Source organism: Littorina saxatilis, linkage group LG13, assembly GCF_037325665.1.
Source record: "Littorina saxatilis isolate snail1 linkage group LG13, US_GU_Lsax_2.0, whole genome shotgun sequence".
Lineage (NCBI taxonomy): Eukaryota > Metazoa > Mollusca > Gastropoda > Littorinimorpha > Littorinidae > Littorina > Littorina saxatilis.
The window spans coordinates 18192970-18212510 of record NC_090257.1 but is presented as its reverse complement, the minus strand read 5'-3'; the positions used below and the strand labels follow the sequence as shown (position 1 = coordinate 18212510).

The 19541-nt window shown below is 42.7% G+C and overlaps 2 protein-coding genes and 1 long non-coding RNA gene across 3 annotated transcripts in view; 2 read left to right on the top strand and 1 right to left on the bottom strand.

Annotated features, from left to right (window-relative positions):
- LOC138983798 (translationally-controlled tumor protein homolog) overlaps positions 1 to 19541 on the top strand; it is a 140415-nt gene that overhangs the window by 29013 nt on the left and 91861 nt on the right. The window lies entirely within an intron of this gene.
- On the bottom strand, positions 1225 to 8191 carry LOC138983795 (uncharacterized). Its single transcript, XM_070357124.1, has 5 exons — positions 8025 to 8191; positions 7166 to 7519; positions 5427 to 5572; positions 3789 to 4107; positions 1225 to 1838 (listed from the first exon to the last, which is right to left on the bottom strand). The coding sequence occupies exons 1-5, from the start codon at positions 8071 to 8073 to the stop codon at positions 1435 to 1437; spliced, it is 1272 nt and encodes a 423-aa protein (XP_070213225.1). The 5' UTR covers positions 8074 to 8191; the 3' UTR covers positions 1225 to 1434.
- Positions 12947 to 18154, top strand: LOC138983771 (uncharacterized). Its single transcript, XR_011461253.1, has 3 exons — positions 12947 to 13110; positions 14370 to 14405; positions 17464 to 18154. It is a non-coding gene; the product is annotated as an uncharacterized lncRNA (long non-coding RNA).

Sequence of the window (19541 nt, the reverse complement as noted above, 5' to 3'; positions counted from 1 at the left end):
CAGACCAAACTACTGGACCGATCTTTATGAAATTTTCCATGAACGTTCCTGGGATTGATATCCCCGAACGTTTTTTTTCTTTTTTTGGATAAATGTCTTTGATGACGTCATATCCGGCTTTTCGTGAAAGTTGAGGCGGCACTGTCACGCTCTCATTTTTCAACCAAATTGGTTGAAATTTTGGTCAAGTACTCTTCGACGAAGCCCGGACTTCGGTATTGCATTTCAGCTTGGTGGCTTAAAAATTAATTAATGACTTTGATCATTAAAAATCTGAAAATTGTAAAAAAAATATTATTTTTATAAAACGATTCAAATTTACGTTCATCTTATTCTCCATCATTTTCTGATTCCCCAAAACATATAAATATGTTATATTTGGATTAAAAACAAGCTCTGAAAATTACAAATATAAAAATTATTATCAAAATTAAATTGTCGAAATCAATTTAAAAACACTTTCATCTTATTCCGTGTCGGTTCCTGATTCCAAAAACATATAGATCTGATATGTTTGGATTAAGAACACGCTCAGAAAGTTAAAACGAAGAGAGGTACAGAAAAGCGTGCAATCCTTCTCAGCGCAAGTACTACCCCGCTCTTCTTGTCAATTTCACTGCCATGAGCGGTGGACTGACGATGCTACGAGTATACGGTTTTGCTGAAAAATTGCATTGCGTTCCGTTTCATTCTGTGAGTTCGACAGCTACTTGACTAAATGTTGTATTTTCGCCTTACGCGACCTGTTACATTTAGTCAAGTTTTGACTGAATAATGTTTTAACAATAACATAGAGTGGGAAATCGAGTGTGTGTGTGTGTGTGTGTGTGTGTGTGTGTGTGTGTGTGTGTGTGTGTGTCTTGTGTGTCGGGTGCGTGCACCCGTGCATGTGTACATAGTGTAAGTGTGTGTGTGTGTGTGTGTTTGCGTCAGTGCGTGCGTGCGTTTGTGTGTATGTGTGTGTGTGTGTGTGTGCGCAGATGCATAAAAGCAACACAGTTTTCATGTAATGATTATTAAAATACCTATCAAGAGAAAAAGATCCCGAAAGCTGCATTTTGAACATTGTTTTTATGTTTTTGTAACTTTAAATTCATTTTGAAAAGACATTACATGAGTAGAAAAATAAAGACTGGATTAAGGGTAAATATATACGGGAAGATACAATATTTGGGACCCAAAAACACACTTCGTTAAGTTCGTACGAGACAGAACAGAAACATATTGAATCACGTGATATATTTATTTGGAAAATGCTTTTAAGTATTTTTCGAAACACGAATTGTTGTACATCAGTGTTTGTATTTTTGAAAGCTTTAAATATTATGTATGATGTAGATGCTACGTTATAAATATTTATCAAATATTCAGTCAAAGCAAATGCGTCCATGGGGAGCCTTGTAGGAGCCTTGTTGGTCTGATAAACTTTGTTTCTTATGAGTGATCAACCAGAAAACCGCTGAAGGCGGTTCCATAAGTATCGAAATAATTATCACTGACTCGCACTTTCAACCAGGCCTCCTGCCCTGCGGTGAGGTGAACGACAGCGTGGAGAGACGCAGATTGCCAGGTCAATGCTACACTCGTTTCTGTATAATCTACCTCCGTGTCGTCCACCATCAGAGACAACGCTGAACGGCCATTCACATTGACGTCCTCTGTGGTCGCCAGGAAGCAGTAGGTGGCTGTGTAGGGCGCGGTAAACTTTCCGGTGTCGTTGTCGTAGGCGTTACCATGGTTATTGAGCACCCTGGGCAGGATCAGACTGGACCCCACGGGGAGATTGTATTGAGTTACGTGCAGTCTGGCGTGGAAGCTGACTGTCTGGTTCAGTAGTCCTGTAACATGACGCAATTGTCATAATCATCATTATAATCGTCGACGTCGTCATCATCAGCATTATCGTCGTCAACTTCGTCATCCCCATCATCATCCTCATCGTCGTCGTCGTTCATCACCATCATCATCATTATCGTCGTCGTCGTCATCATCGTTATTGTAGTCGTCGTCGTTGTTGTATCGTCATCTTCGTCTTTTGGTCATCGACGTCGTCACTATCATCGTCGTCGCCATCACAGACACAGACACAGACATACACACACACACACACACACACACACACACACACACACACACACATATATACACACACATTCGCTCTCTCTCTTTCTCTCTCTCTGTCTCTCCCTCTGTGTGTGTCTCTGTCTCTGTCTCTTTCTCTCTCTCTCCCTCGGTGTGTCTCTCTCTCTGTCTCTCCCTCTGTGTGTGTGTCTCTCTCTGTCTCTCCCTCTATGTCTCTCTCTCTCTCTCTCCCTCTGTGTGTCTCTCTCTCTGTCTCTGTCTCTCCCTCTGTCTCTCTCTTTCTGTCTCTGTCTCACCCTCTGTGTGTGTCTCTCTCTGTCTCTCTCGCTTTCTCTCTGTCTCTGTCTCCCCCTCTGTGTGTCTCTATCTCTCTCTCTGGTATATTTCATTGACAATATGCTCAGTATAGTCTGGTCAAGTCAAATCGTCAAACAAAACATTTTATTTCGCGGAATGACATCGCTGCTTTTCTTGTTCATATTTTTTTTAAAGTGTGTGTGTGAGTTGTCTCGTTGGTTCCTTTGTTTACTTCTACGATCCAAATAGACCTTTTAGTTTTTCGGGTCTACTCGAAGCAGACTTAATTTTCTGTTGGTTTGCTTTATTTTAGCTTCTTTGTGTTCCTTTTGCATCAGTCAAGTTGGTTTAGACAAAATTGTATTTACAATACATGACATGAAACAATTGACTATATAATTATATGCAAACCGGCACGGTTGGTCTAGTGGTAAGGCGTCCGCCCCGTGATCGGGAGGTCGTGGGTTCGAACCCCGGCCGGGTCATACCTAAGACTTTAAAATTGGCAATCTAGTGGCTGCTCCGCCCGGCGTCTGGCATTATGGGGTTAGTGCTAGGACTGGTTGGTCCGGTGTCAGAATAATGTGACTGGGTGAGACACGAAGCCTGTGCTGCGACTTCTGTCTTGTGTGTGGCGCACGTTATATGTCAAAGCAGCACCGCCCTGATATGGCCCTTCGTGGTCGGCTGGGCGTTAAGCAAACAAACCAACAACAAATATATATGCAACTGGGACACGAACTTTAAGCAAAAACTTATTTTACGTGACCGAATAATATAACGTTACACAAATCTTTATAATGGTGGACATGACGAATATAAACCAGAAGAACAAATGGTGGGGGTGGGGGATGGGGAACTAAATCAAAACAGACGAATCTTCAGAGAAAAAAAAGGGGGGACGTACATACAGGCAACCAAAAGAAAAGACTAGAACAGTCAAGTTCACAGGCCCGGTAATCTTGAACTTTTGTGTTGTAAATTCATAGCTCACTATCCAGTGGCATTTTTAAAAACTTATTTTTGATCCAAGTCCTTGTAATCAAGCCAAAGTATAATTATCGTGAAATTTGTTGACGGATTGAGCTCCAAAATTAAGCCGGGCCCTAATAATTCATTTGATCAAGGAAAATGACTGCCATGGGAGAGAAAACGCACACGTGATATCGACAGAGTTGTCTCCCTTCCTTCGAAAAAAAGCACCAAAATGGCGGCGGCGCCCATGTTTCTCCCTCTAAACCCCATGTAAACTAAATGCATCCGTACAATTAATTCTGTGACTACAAAGGTATCTAAAATGACTTGTTATGCCTACAAGGGCAGGTTCTTCAAAATTGGAGGCTTAAATGCCTCTGAGTTGTGAGCTATGAATTAACAGCGTGACCTCAACATTACTTCAGGCGGCTTACCTGCGAGCGCCGTGTTCTTGTCCTGAAGGTCATCAACTCGATTCTCCAAGGCGTCCTTTTCCAATTTCAAGGTGGTGTACTTGTTGGTTAGGTCGCTGTTCTTGTTCTCCAGTGACTCCTGACGGGCCTCCAGAACTGCCAGACGAGCTTCCGTCTTGTCAACCGTCAGAGTGGCCTCCCCTGTCCCGTTGCCATGGAGACAGGCGGCAGAGGGAGGTAGGCGGCAGGTGTAGGTCCCCCCTTCCACAGGGTTGGGCAGTTTCAGGAGGAAAGTGCCGTCCTTGTAACTGGAGCTCTGCTCTGTCTGGCCTAAAGGGGTCTGGGGGAAGAATGAAATGTCTGTGTTTATTTTTACTCGGACCATTTTTAAAAATTCGTTGCTTAGCCTGTTGTTTTTAGTTTTAATTAAGGATAAAATGAACGTGTTTGTTTAAAGCAAGTGAACACAGTGCTTCACTAATCGAAACACCCCACACACACACACACTGGCACACACGCACACGCTTACACACACACACACACACACACACACACACCCACACACACACACACATACACAATCTGTATTCGTGCACGCCGCAAAGCACACACACACACACACACACACACACACACACACACACACACACACACACACACACACAATCTGTATTCGTACACGCAAAGCACACACACACACACACACACACACACACACACACACACACATATCTGGGGTGGGGACAACACATACAGAACGCATTCACACGAACAACTACCCGCTTGGACACAATCAAATCAATATAAAATCCTTGACTTCGGTTGTTTTCTGGAACCTAAATCTACCTTTTTTAAACACGCGGCGCTATCAGTGTCTGAAAGCCCGTTACCCTAACCCTGACTCAAATCCAAGACATTGAAGCGGTTACAACCCGTCGTCGTCCTGGCATTTTGGCGTTACTCAATTAGTCTTGGCGATTTTGATGTTTTTGTGCTTTAGACTTTATATCTGCCTTAACCGTCACAGCAGAATAACAATGTAAAAATGTGATTGATGCGCAAGTACCATCTGTTAAAATATAAACAGAATTGAATTCTTTTGACGGAAATATTAAGCCGCGCATTTATCAGTCGCTTGAGCAGGAACACTGGCAGAGAGATTAGGGTATGATCAAACTTTGACCTTTTCTATTTAAAAAACCAACCCCACAAAAACAAAAACAGACCAAAGGTGGAATAAATAGGATGCTGAAGCTCGCATTTTTCATGATCCGCAAACTTCGACCAAGATTGTTAATATCCACAGGGGCGGATCTGGGTTTTGAAAGGGGGGGGTGCAAAGTTCTTTTTTTTATTTTTTTTGTATCTTATCAGCGAAGGCGCGAAGCGCCGAGCATGCTAGGGGGGTCCGGGGGCATGCCCCCCCGGAATTTTTTTTTAAAAAGGAAGCAAAATTGTGCAATCTGGTGCAATCTGAGCGTGTAAAGTGCTATTTTCAGGTGATACATTTTTCTTCTTTTTTTTTTCTTCTTTTTTTTTTTTTTTTTTTTTTTTTGTCCCGCTGGGGGGGGGGTGCAATTGCACCCATTGCACCCCCCCCCCCCGATCCGCCCCTGATCCACTCCAACGTGTAACCCATAGGCTACTATACGCTCTCACCTCCCAGGTCACATCAAATGGAGGCTGTGTTGGATATTCAAAAGTGCCACACCGTAGAACCACGTGGTACTGATCAGTTGAGTTGTCGTACTCCGCCACAGGCTGCTGTGTGACGTGTAGGTTGTTGTCTGTTGTCTGCAGCCCGTCTAAGTGAAACAAATTGAAACATTACAGTAACAGAATGAGGAAATCATGGGAGCAGGGCAATTGATGAAGCGAGAGGTTGCGTGATCGACCCTGGGTCAGGCCGCTATTTTCTCTCCCCTTTCCTAACCAAGGTGGTGGGTTCAAGTGCTAGTCCTTCGGATGAGACGAACAAGAAGAGCAAACGCTCGATCGAGTCACTTTCGCAGTTCTGAATATTATATGAGGCATCAGATGGACAGGAAGAAATTGCTATTCACAACACAATGCATACCTGAAGAACATACCTGTGACCTTGAAAAAGGTCAAAGGTCACCAAAGCAGACGTCAAAGTGTAGAGGTCACTGGGAGTCACGTTCACATAAAATTTGAGCCCGGTCACTTTTATAGTTTCCGAGAAAAGCCCAACGTTAAGTTGTGTGTTGCCGAACAGAAAAGGCTAGTTATCTCCCTTGTTTTTCTGATAACGTTCGTAAAAGGCTACAGATGTAAATACTTTGATGTAAAGAATAATCCTACAAAGTTTCAATCACATCCGATGAACTTTGTCAAAGATATAAAATGTCTAATTTTTCCTTTGACGCTGACCTGTGACCTTGAAAAAGGTCAAAGGTCAACGAAACCATCGTTAAAGTGTAGAGGTCATTGGAGGTCACGACTAAACAAAATATGAGCCCGATCGCTTTGATAGTTTCCGAGAAAAGTCCAACGTTAAGGTGGTGTCTACGGCCGGCCGGCCGGACAGACTAACACTGACCGATTACATAGAGTCACTTTTTCTCAAGTGACTCAAAAACCGAGGTCCCTTCGTGTACACTACATTGGGGTGTGCACGTTAAAGATCCCACGATTGACAAAAGGGTCTTTCCTGGCAAAATTGTATAGGCATAGATAAAAATGTCCACCAAATACCCGTTTGACTTGGAATAAAGGCCGTGAAAGGTGAATGCTCGCCTAATAGGCTACTGAGCTTTACTGGCCGATGTGAATGCGTTATATATTGTGTGTAAAAAAATGTCTGTTTGTCTGTCTGTCTGTAAAAAATTCCATTTCAAACGGCAGAAATTAATATGTAAGCGCCTAGGGCTATATCTAGATTAGGCGCATAAAAATGATCACAATAATAATAATAATAATAATTGATGATGTAGAAGCAAAGTGTGTGGCAGTGTGGTGGGGGGGGGGGGGAGTGAGGGTGGGGGTGGTGGTGTTTGTGTTTATGTATGTTTGTGTGTGTTTTTGTGTGTGTGTGTGTGTGTGTATATATATATATATGTGTGTGTCTGTGTGTGTGTGTGTGTGTACGTATGCGCGTGTCAGCGTTGGTACAAGCATGGGTGCATTCATAAGAAAGCGAATGTTGGTGCATGAGATAGAGAAAGGGAAATCAAAACTTGACTAAATGTAAAAAGAAAGAGAGATTGAAAGAGACAGAGCGAAGAAGAGAAAGAGACAGGGAGAGAGATGTTTAAGGAGGAGTGTTATAGATGGGGATACAGTGGAACCCCCCTTTTAAGACCTGATTTTCTCTGATTTGTGGCGGTTTCAAAAGGGGGTTCCACTGAATGAGACACAGGGCCTACGAAGTAACCAACCTAAGATGAACACGTGAACAGATCTACGGAGGTTGACAAGATCACCCGCTGCAGATCGTCCGACGATTTCAACAGAGTAGTTTCCCTTGTCCAGAACTTGCATGCCGTCAATATCTATTCCAACATTGCTGATCTTTCGGACGCGGCCTGAAAACGCCGGCATTGTCAACACATTTCCGTGTGCTTCTGTTGCAATCAGTTCCTCTGATAATCCCAAGTAAAACCACTGGATGTCCACTATACTGTCTCCTCCCGACAGAGTCAGGTTCCACGGAAGTGAAAGGGTGCCTCCCGCGCATGCGTAGACCACGGCGTTGTCCTGAAGGCCAGAGGACCACAGCAAGCCGTCAGCACCTGGACTCGAAAGCAGTCACGATATCGTCAGTGATGTACAAAGGAAAAGAAATGTAAATGTAATCTGAATCCGACTGAACTGAAAGACATTTAAAGTAGAGTAAGCTGATAAAAAATAAAACCAAATTAAACCAAACTAATTTCATTCAACTATACAAAAACTAAACGAAACCTGACTATGTTTAAAGTAAAGTAAAGTAAAGTAAAGTAAAGTAAAGTAAACTAAACGAAACCAAACAAAACTTTATATCATAGTAATGAATCACACACACACACACACTGACACACACACACACACACACACACACACACACACACACACACACACACACACACACGTACGAATACCAACATGTTACCACCACCACCACACCGCCCCCCCACACACACACTAAAACACAGCTCAAGATTTGTCAGTCGAGTTGTCCACTAGCTTACAGTTGTTACACAGATCACTCGTGCTTTAACTCCCAGCTACACCATCGCGTCTTCTTTCCAATCCTACCTGTAGACAGCACAGCCAGCACAAGTCCTGCTACAATTGTTTTAGACATGCCGGCTGGTATACTTGTCGAACAAGCACAGAATCAAATCAATGCAGTGATCGCAGAATTGAGAACGGAAAAGCGGTGAATGGTATGAACTTTGAATAGCAAAAACATTGCGATACATTTTGACCCAAACACGAGTGTAGCTATTTGTTCGGTGTGCAAGTCTGTCTGATAAGAGAGACATCGGGACAAGAACCGTCAACACTTTAACGAGAGCAAAAAAGGTGTGGTTTTTACATTTAGAAAATGAAATCCGGTACGCGTATACTGGAAACAAGACGAGGGTGAAAGTGTGTGTGTGTATGTGTAAGATTGTGTGTGTGTGTGTGTGTTTGTGTAAGATTGTGTGTGTGTGTGTGTGTGTGTGTGTGTGTGTGTGTAAGCAGATGATCACCATTCAGGACTTGCAACTGTTGCACACCTTCAAATTGAGGACCTCAGGGGCGGACGAGGGGGGTGCACAGGGTGCACGTGCACCCTCCCTCCAGCAAAAATAAAAAATAAAAAAATTTGGAAAGCTGATTCTATGACCATTTATAAGTTTAAATGGCACCAGATGGCAACATTTTGCTTCTTTGAGCCAAATTTTTTTCCGGGGGGGCATGCCCCCGGACCCCCCTAGCAAATTCGGGCGCTTTGCGCCCATCACATTCACTTTCGATTCAAAGTGCACCCCCCCTTACAAAGCAACTGATCCGCCCCTGGACCTAAACCAAAATGGGGACCCAAAACTGGGTCCTCATTTGTTTTATTGATCTAACGTCTTCAGAAGCTCCAAAACAAGTTTTTGGCGCCAAAAGATTTGATGGATCATTTGGAATCAAACCTTTGGAAAAAAAAACACCTTTTTTTTTTCAAAGGTTTGCGGCAAAATGAGCCATCAAATCTTTTGGCGCCAAAAATTGTTTTGGAGCTTCTGAAGACGTTAAACTCTGTTTCTTCTTTGGTCTCAAAGTCCGCGTTTGTGACCATATGCACGTATGTGTGTATTAGCAAGTCCTCGTTTGTGACCATATGCTTGTATGTGTGTGTGTGTGTGTTTGTGCGTGCGTGCTTGCGTGCGTCCGTGCGAGCGTGTGTATGTGCGTCAGTGTGTGTGTGCGATTCTTGAAAAACTACTTGAAAGATGTTCATAAAACTTTACATGTGAAATCTTCAAGATTGTTTCCCGAGATATTTTTCACGTTTTTCCCCGCTGCATTTCTTTGATGACGTTATCCCTGGATCTTAAAAAAAAGTTGAGGCGGCGGCAATCTGGTTTCCGCATATTTCCATCAAATTAACGAAAAATTTTAATAAAAAAAGGTATGTTGTTGGAACGTTTAATTATAGCCTTTGTTGGTGTACTGCAGGCACACCTCTTTCCCACTGAATTCAACAGGTCGTCGATTACCGCCGCTTCCTATCGTGGCCTTGCCGCTTTTGTTGTCTGTAACACGAGAAAATTACTCCCACGAGATTTTTACTCCGGAGTAAACATTTCGTACGAAAAAGTTACTCCCTTTACGAAAAAAGCACTCCCCCATTACACGAGAAAATTACTCCCCAAGACAGGTGAGTTCCGAGTAAACATTTTGTTCAAAAATGTTACTCCCCTGACGAATAAATAACGAATAAATTACTTCACCCTAACACAAGCAATTTAACTTCCCATGCCAGGTGTACGAAATTTTTACTCCCTTGTCCCCTGTTAGTCTTGGTGGTAGAAGGGGTGGAAGGAGGGTAGCGCGACATTCGTGTGCGCGAGATCACTTATTGGCATTATCCCTTCGCCCGCATCCCATTTTTGCGTATTAGATTTTTACTGGAAGTAAAAAAAAATGGGGAGTAAAAATTTCGTGGAGGGAGTAAATTTTTCGTGCCTTGGGGAGTTCTTTTCTCGTACGAAAAGTGTACTCGGAGTAAGAATTTCGTACGAAATATTTACTCCGAAGTAATTTTTTCGTGGAGTAAAAATTTCGTGTTACACCGGGAACTTTTGGGGTACGATCACGGAGAATCACTGTGGACAGGTGGGGGTTGGGGGTCCCCCATGCAAACCCGCTGGTAGCCTGGCGCTTCCTGTACTCGTCATCGTACAGGAGAATCTTGCGCCGAGCTCGTCCACCATCTCCGTATATCCGAGGTAGGCTTCGTGGTCGAAATTTGGTGTATCCATTAACTTTGCCACAATTCTTGTATTAGCCACGATCCAGTGGCAGGGGCGACTTTGTCCAGCTTGGTTTTGTTGGCCAGCTTCAGAGTGACACCTCCCCCACGTGTCACCTCTTCCTCCACCGCCATAGAAACCGGCACGAAATCAACGATTTTTAAATACGTCTCACCTGGTAAAGTGGCAGACTGTATCACCATGTTGCCGAGAAGGCCCTGGAGAGGGGCTACTTGGTCGGCAGTACGCAATGGCCCTCCCCCATACTTCTTTTGCAGGTCTGCCACTGCCGCGTTTAGTTCCACTATGTGGCCCCGTTTCAATTTAAGGCTTTCTAAGTCGGTCCTTTTCTCCTGCATACCTCAAAGCACTGAGGGTTGTGAACTGGGTGGCCGAGTGGTAACGCACTTGCGCTCGGAAGCGAGAGGTTGCGAGTTCGACCCTGGGTCAGGGCGTTAGCAATTTTCTCCCCCCTTTCCTAACCTAGGTGGTGGGTTCAAGTGCTAGTCTTTCGGATGAGACGAAAAGCCGAGGTCCCTTCGTGTACACTACATTGGGGTGTGCACGTTAAAGATCCCACGATTGACAAAAGGGTCTTTCCTGGCAAAATTGTATAGGCATAGATAAAAAAAAAAAAAGTCCACCAAAATACCCGTGTGACTTGGAATAATAGGATATGCGCCGAAATGGCTGCGATCTGCTGGTCGATGTGAATGCGTGATGTATTGTGTAAAAAAATTTCATCTCACACGGCATAAATAGATCCCTACGCCTTGAGTCCGAGTCTGGAGATACGCGCGCGATAAAAGAGTTCATATAACTCCTCTTCTTCTACGAAAACATCAACCACAGGTCAGGGCAGATTCTTCACCCAGGAAGTAAAACTGAACTCCATAGTGTCCAAAAAATGTGCAGAACCGAAATCGCTAAACTAAACTTGCTTTGCTGACCGCTGCGCTGCTACTAACGACTACTCGGACTCCCTTATCTGTTACCATTGTTTCATTCCAGATGCTTTCCTTCACTCACCACCTTCGAGACATCAGATAATTATGCAAATGAAGGGGAAAGCGGGATCTAAACTGATGGATGCCGTACTCTGTCCACGATTGGCTGGTCTCAATGCCAGCAACAACAAACACAAAAGGTGATTGGCTGGTCATTGTTGTTCTTAACCCCAGTCATTCTCAGAAGCCGCACGTGCCTTAGGTGCAGTCAATTCGTCAGCTTTCACAAAATCTCGTGCAGTTCGCAGTCTGGTGCTTTCCAAACTTTTGCATGCATTCATGATTTTGTGCGGTTTTCTGTGCGTAGGTGCGTGTGTGTGTGCGTGGGTGCGTATGTGTGTGTGTGTGTGTGTGAGAGAGAGAGAGAAAGAGAGACAGACTGACAGACAGACAGACAGACAGACAGAGAGACAGAGACAGAGGCGATTTGTTCTTCGCTGGGGGTATGCAGTGCTTTGGTATTGCACTTCTACTTAATTAATTACATGTAGTTATGAGTAACTGAAATGAGAAAAAGAGAATCAGAGAGAAAGTGCAAGTGAGTTTATGAGCTCGCATATATGTGTGTGTGTGTGTGTGTGTGTGTGTGTGTGTGTGTGTGTGTGTGCAAAAACACACTCACACACCAACATACCCACACACATGCACACGCACACAGACACGCACGCACGCACTCACGCACACACACAAACTCAGCTAGACAGACATATACACGCAGACAGACATGCACACGCACGCACACACACACACAAAACACAGTATTGCACACGGCGCACACAGAAACACAACAAGTCGCGTAAGGCGAAAATACAATATTTAGTCAAGTAGCTGTCGAACTCACAGAATGAAACGCAATGCCATTTTACTCGTAGCATCGTCAGGCCACCGCTCATGGCAAAGGCAGTGAAATTGACAAGAAGAGCGGGGTAGTAGTTGCGCTAAGAAGGATGGCACGCTTTTCTGTACCTCTCTTTGTTTTAACTTTCTGAGCGTGTTTTTAATCCAAACATATCATATCTATATGTTTTTGGAATCAGGAACCGACAAGGAATAAGATGAAAGTGTTTTTAAATTGATTTGGACAATTTAATTTTGATAATAATTTTTATATATTTAATTTTCAGAGCTTGTTTTTAATCCGAATATAAGATATTTATATGTTTTTGGAATCAGCAAATGATGGAGAATAAGATAAACGTAAATTTGGATCGTTTTATAAATGTTTATTTTTTTTTTCAATTTTCAGATTTTTAATGACCAAAGTCATTAATTAATTTTTAAGCCACCAAGCTGAAATGCAATACCGAACCCCGGGCTTTGTCGAAGATTACTTGACCAAAATTTCAACCAATTTGGTTGAAAAATGAGGGCGTGACAGTGCCGCCTCAACTTTCACGAAAAGCCGGATATGACGTCATCAAAGACATTTATCAAAAAAATGAAAAAAACGTTCGGGGATTTCATACCCAGGAACTCTCATGTCAAATTTCATAAAGATCGGTCCAGTAGTTTAGTCTGAATCGCTCTACACACACACACACACACACACACACACACACACACACACACACACACACACACACACACACACACACACACACAGACACACGCACATACACCACGACCCTCGTTTCGATTCCCCCTCGATGTTAAAATATTTAGTCAAAACTTGACTAAATATAAAAACCAAGATAGACATGCACAGGCACACACACAAGCAGACCTGTAGGCTATTATCAGTTTCAGGATGACCTTCTTCCTGTCACTCTCAGTCTTGATTGCACGCCGTCACTATCGTGTCATTCAGTCTAGCTCTGACTGCCGGAATAGTCGTGGCATTCTACACACCTGTGTTCTTCCCGAGTCCCTCTGCAATACAACAAGGTAATCTATACCAACTCTGCCTTCTACACAACATTCTTTGTTTCACTGGCATTAACAACTTTACTTCACGAGGTTTTGTAGGACCGTAACACAACTACCCACCAGAAACTCGAAACTTTATTTTGTTCACTTTGGGTTCATATAGCCTCTAACACTTGCACAACTACAAACCACAAACGATCTCCAAAAAAGACTGTGTTGACTTTTGGTTCATATGGACCCTAACACTTGCACAACTACCCACCACAAACAATCAGTTAACATCGACACACAACTACCCACCATACAAGGATCAGTTAACGGACCACACACAACTACCCACCACAAACAATCAGTTAACATCGACACACAACTACCCACCATACAAGGATCAGTTAACGGACCACACACAACTACCCACCACAAACAATCAGTTAACATCGACACACAACTACCCACCATACAAGGATCAGTTAACGGACCACACACAACTACCCACCACAAACAATCAGTTAACATCGACACACAACTACTCACAACAAAGGATCAGTTAACAACGACACACACAACTACCCTCCACAAACGATCAGTTAACAACGACACACAACTACCCTCCACAAACGATCAGTTAACAACGACACACAACTACCCACCACAAACGATCAGTTAACAACGACACACACAACTACCCACCACAAACGATCAGTTAACATGCCACACACAACTACACACCACAAACTATCAGTTAACAACGACACACAACTACCCACCACAAACGATCAGTTAACAACGACACACAACTACCCACCACAAACGATCAGTTAACAACGACACACAACTACCCTCCACAAACGATCAGTTAACAACGACACACAACTACCCACCACAAACGATCAGTTAACAACGACACACAACTACCCACCACAAACGATCAGTTAACAACGACACACACAACTACCCACCACAAACGATCAGTTAACAACGACACACACAACTACCCACCACAAACGATCAGTTAACGGACCACACACAACTACCCACCACAAACGATCAGTAACAACGACACACACAACTACCCACCACAAACGATCAGTTAACAACGACACACACAACTACCCACCACAAACGATCAGTTAACAACGACACACACAAATACCCAACACAAACGATCAGTTAACAGGTCACACATAACTACCCATCACAAACGATCAGTTAACGGACCACGCACACTGCATTTTTCTCAGGGACAGAACACAAAACTTTCTTTCTGTACTTTCCAGATGCCTCGCTTTTCTATCAGGAGGAGTTTGCTCGTGGTGAGTAGCAAAACATTCTTTTTACAACTGGATGTATAATATATCATACTATTATACTCTCAAGCACAACAAAGAGCACGCAACATTTAAGTTATTTATTTATTTAGGAGGATTTATATCGAGCACGTATGTCACCACACATGTTACCTATTTAAGTTAGTACACCTAAGGTGCCATTAATTTGGACCTTAAATCGATCAAGGGACATTTGCTGTACTGTGATTTAAAAATACAGTGGTACCTGTGATGTGAGGCCCCTCTGATGAGTGGACACCTCCCATGAAAGGACACCTTCTGGAGTCCCCTTATCTATTATCATGACTAAAAGTATACCTGTCATGACAGGCCACCTGTAATGTAGGGACACATTTAACTCATCCCAAGGGTGTCCTTTCATCGCAGGTACCGCTGTACCTGCAATGATTGCTCAAAACTGCTCCGAAATTATACCAATTAATTAAATGAATTTGAATCAGCGAGCGGTTTGCTTCGCCAAGCTCTCTTGTGTCAGGAGTCGGGACATCCGTTCGTCATCATACTTCATTTTGTTTTTATAGATGCCCATTCATCAAAGCAGATTAAAACCGTTGCACTGAGGGAGGTTAACCAATAGTCTAAGCTAACGCAAGCACATTGCGTGCATTAAACAGCTAAAACGCTTCGCGTTACATAAACAAACACACAAGCCGTTGGAGAATATCATCGTCTGAAAAGACTAACAAACACAGCAGGCGGGTTTCACAATCTTCAATCACAGATTTCCTTCTTTTTTTTTTTTTACCACAAAATAAGTCTCGACACAGATCCGTGAAATGTTGATTTTATAAAAGCCTGACTACCCCTTGGATGAAAACACTAAAATAACTTGTACGCAGACACTTACATTTGAGATATTTGATGACATGTTACAGTACTCTTTTAAAACAGCAAATACACTTCAAAGGAATTCGATGACGATCTCTTTACAAATAATGCCAAAAAGCAATTAAAAATTTAGCAATAACAATGCAGCAAAACATCATTATAAGCTAAGTGGTTTAAGCAGCAATTCTGGCATGATTATGGCAATTCCGTTCTTCACAACTGCTATTTCGTTTTGATGCACGGCAAGAACATACATTTGGAAAGTAATGATCAAAATTGCACTCCATTTCTTACTTTTTCTTCAAAATAAAATTACTGCTCTGTAAAAACAAGACTGTCTTGGAGCAAAATTTACATATTTCAAGTGACACCTGCCTTTAAATGTAACACTACCCTCTAAATGGCGACAGCATCACAGCGTACAAAATACCAAACAAGTCACGTGAAGCGATATGAAACATGAAGCATGAATCACTCCGTCGATCCTAAACTGAAAGATCAACACTTAAACCAGGAGTGAGTCATAAAAAATGCTAGTGAGGTTTGGCTAGCCGAAACCCGAAGACCGAGACGGGTCGAGCTGGTCTCCGCTAAGCATTGGAACATAGAACAGAATTTCTTAAATTTCGAGCACATTTTCAGAGTAAACATTAATCTATCGCCTTTTAATCCGACGTCATTTGCGTATTCGACACTCAAAATGATGTCCTTTTATCCAGTAGTCGGCGGCACAGAGCTTGCAAGTTGAAACTTTGAAGTACGTAGTAATTTCCATTCATCGAAATTCTAAATTTGAGCATATTTTCAACGTCCAGCGCAATAAATAGAGAATACTACATGGCTTGATGTGTCGTGATTTACACGAGTTTTGTTTTTTTAAATAATTATTGAACTGCGAGCGAAAGCGAGCTGTTCACTATTTGAAAAAGCAACGAGTGCAAGCCATGTAGTATTCTGTTTATCCTACATACTGTACTTACCTGTATCATTTACTGAAAATGTTCTGCAGTCGAGGCAGCTAAATTGAAGACGCTTGTTTCTAAAGCCTCGTGCAATCTATTACGTCAAAGCAAAGAAACGTCACTCTGAAAGTGTGGCGTGACGTGTTAGTTCTAAAGATTCATTGAGGGTAATTAGCGAGCGCAATTTTTGTTTCTATAATGACGTTTGTCTCGGTGACTTTGGTATCATAAGCAGTGGAAAAACAGGTCCCTGCCAGACTTGCTTGACATGACCTCATTTACATGATATACACACGTGTGATTCGAACGATTATTATCTCACGGGTGTCTCTCTCACGTATGAAGGATAAAACTATTTATCTTGTGTCTGAACGGTAGAAGGATCGATAAAACTGAAAACGTCACCGCCCGCGCGGCTTTTTGCAAATCAGGAGCCTAAACAGAAGAGAGACAGTTGTTTTGCTAGACATGATCACTTTTAACTAATCACATTGCAGCAAAACCAAACTACTAATAATGGTATCATGTCTCACATATCCAACAACGCCATTATCTGACAATATGATCGCGATGATTAGGTCTTGGTTGCGCGAGATAGGGCCGGTATTGTTTAGTGCTGAAAAGACTCTTGTATATCTTGTACCAGGTTAGGCTTGACCCTATTGCTCGTCTTGGTTCGCAATTACCCAACCCTCGTTTATGTCATTCTTGGGCATGTCATTATATTCAAAATGCTAGCACGTGGTCATTTTGTCAGCTGGGCAGGGTTTCTGTCTCATTTTTTCTTACAATTCGTCTGCTATATTACGAGATTTTCATGATGTATAAACAGTATTGTATATAAAATATAAAATAATGCTGTGAAGTTACAAGATTTTTTCACACTTGTTTTCACACATTCTGGAATTACTGATAGCGGACAAAATACTAGCAAAATATTAGCGAAGTCGATTTTCGGGGTCGTATGTTTTTAAGTACTTAAAATGACGCTTGTTATCTCTTATAAGAGGATGTGATCGTATTGGTTTGCCTGATACTGCTGGCTTTAAGTAATGAAAAGCCTCTTGTATAGATCTCTTGAAACAGGATGTAGTCGTCTTGGTTTGCCTGACACTGCTGGCTTTAAGTAATGAAACAACTCTTGTATTTCTTGAAACAGGATGTGCTCGTCTTGGTTTGCCTGACACTGCTGGCTTTAAGTAATGAAACAACTCTTGTATCTCTTGAAACAGGATGTGCTCGTCTTGGTTTGCCTGGCCCTAGCACTCCTGGGTTTTCTGTACGTCACCGGACTTCTTGCTCACGTCCCTTTGCTCAACCGCTTGGTGGCGCTCCGAGACGGGCCTGTTGTCATCACGCCACTCCCGCCCAAGGTCATCCACGGTCACGGTGTGCCGCCCAAACACTGAGAGCTGTCCGACCATCAACCCTACTTGTTATCACGATGTACAACCATCAACCCTACTTCTTGTCACAATGTACAACCATCAACCCTACTTCTTGTCACAATGTACAACCATCGATCCTAATTCTCATCACAACGTACAACTATCACATTGTTCGACCACAACTCCAGTGATACCACAGAGACCACAACTTCAGTGATACCACATAGACCACAACCTTTCCCTCATCACACTGTACGACCACAACTCCAGTGATACCTCAAAGACCACAACTCCAGTAATACCACAGAGACCGAAACTCCAGTGATACCACAGAGACCACAACTCCAGTGATACCACAAAGACAACAACTCCAGATATACCACAGAAACCGCAACTCCAGTGATACAACAGAGACCACAACTCCAGTGAGACCACAGAGACCACAACCTAGTCATCTCATTGTACGACCACAACCCCAGTTATATCACAGAGACCACAACTCCAGTCATACCACAGAGACCACAACTCCAGTGAGACCACAGCTCCAGTCATACCACAGAGACCACAACTTCAGTAATATCACTGAGACCGCAACTCCAGTCATACCACAGAGACCACAACTCCAGTGAGACCACAGGGACCACAACTCCTGTAATACCACAAAGACCACAACTCCAGTGATACCACAGAGACCACAACCTTTCCCTCATCACATTGTACGACCAAAACCCCAGTGATTCCACAACTCCAGTCATACCACAGAGACCACAACTCCAGTAATACCACAAAGACCACAACTTCAGTAATACCACAGATACCACAGAGACCACAGCCTTTAGCTCCTGACACTGTACGACCACAACTCCAGTCATACCAAATACACTTTCCGATGTTAAACACTATTGTTGAGTTTAAGTCACCGTTTCCACTGTTTAAAGTCAATCATTTCGTCAAAAAACACCATTTTTGAGGGTATAGGCGTGGTCAAGAACTTGTGACGTCATACCCAACAACTTCTGTTAAACATTTGAGCAATACTCAGTACTGACAAAATATCCTTAACTTTTTGTGCTCAGTGTATAAAGTATACATAGGAGCTATAGTATATGAGCTGTAGCACATGGAAGCTATTTGTCTTTTTTCCAATAGCAGTTTTCAGAATCACTTTGCAAAAAAGAGGAGAGAAAGAGACCTGAATTAAACTTTGTACAAATATTCTTACACTCATGTTTGTACACCAACGAAAACATTCATTCCCTTTCATTTCATCAGTTCAAACTTTATTATGGGGGCGAGGACGCCCCCATTCTATACGGATAGTTTCGAGGTTGACCATGGGCAGCGCCATTTTGTTGTGAAATACGTCATCAGTTTGTGTACACAGGAAGTTGTGACATCCGTCACCCTATGGGAGGGGTGACGTCAAAATTGTTCATCTGTAGAAAGTTGTGAAATCCGTCACCCTATGGGAGGGGTGACGTCAAAATTGGTCATCACAGAGTTTGTGTAACACAGGAAGTTGTGAAATACGTCACCCTATGGGAGGGGTGACGTCAAAATTGTTCAACAAAAACATGATACGTCGCATTGTGCAGGGTCAACTGCAACAAACTCAAACCGAGCCATTCATACCTAGCTGTATTTGAGTGACTTATATACCCGACATTTTTATTTCTTATTTTTAGCACAGGTGTAGGAAAAATCATGAACCAAAATGTTATTTATTTTCTAATTTAACATTTTTTTTTACAAATATGACCATGGTCTTTTAAACATACAGTGACATTAAACATTGTTATGTTAAAAAAAAGAAAAAAGAAAAAAAGCTTTTGTGCACAAATCAGAAAATACATTGTACATTTTACCTACAGGCCAAACCGTGAGTGTCTGTGGCAAAGCCCGACCCAGGAAATTGCACTGAT

Coding starts and splice junctions, on each gene's coding strand:
- LOC138983795 (XM_070357124.1), bottom strand. CDS start 8,073: ATGTCTAAAACAATTGTAGCAGGACTTGTGCTGGCTGTGCTGTCTACA. Junction 7,520..8,024: donor GCTGGCTGTGCTGTCTACAG/GTAGGATTGGAA, acceptor TTTCGAGTCCAG/GTGCTGACGGCTTGCTGTGG. Junction 4,108..5,426: donor CATTTGATGTGACCTGGGAG/GTGAGAGCGTAT, acceptor TTCTTCCCCCAG/ACCCCTTTAGGCCAGACAGA.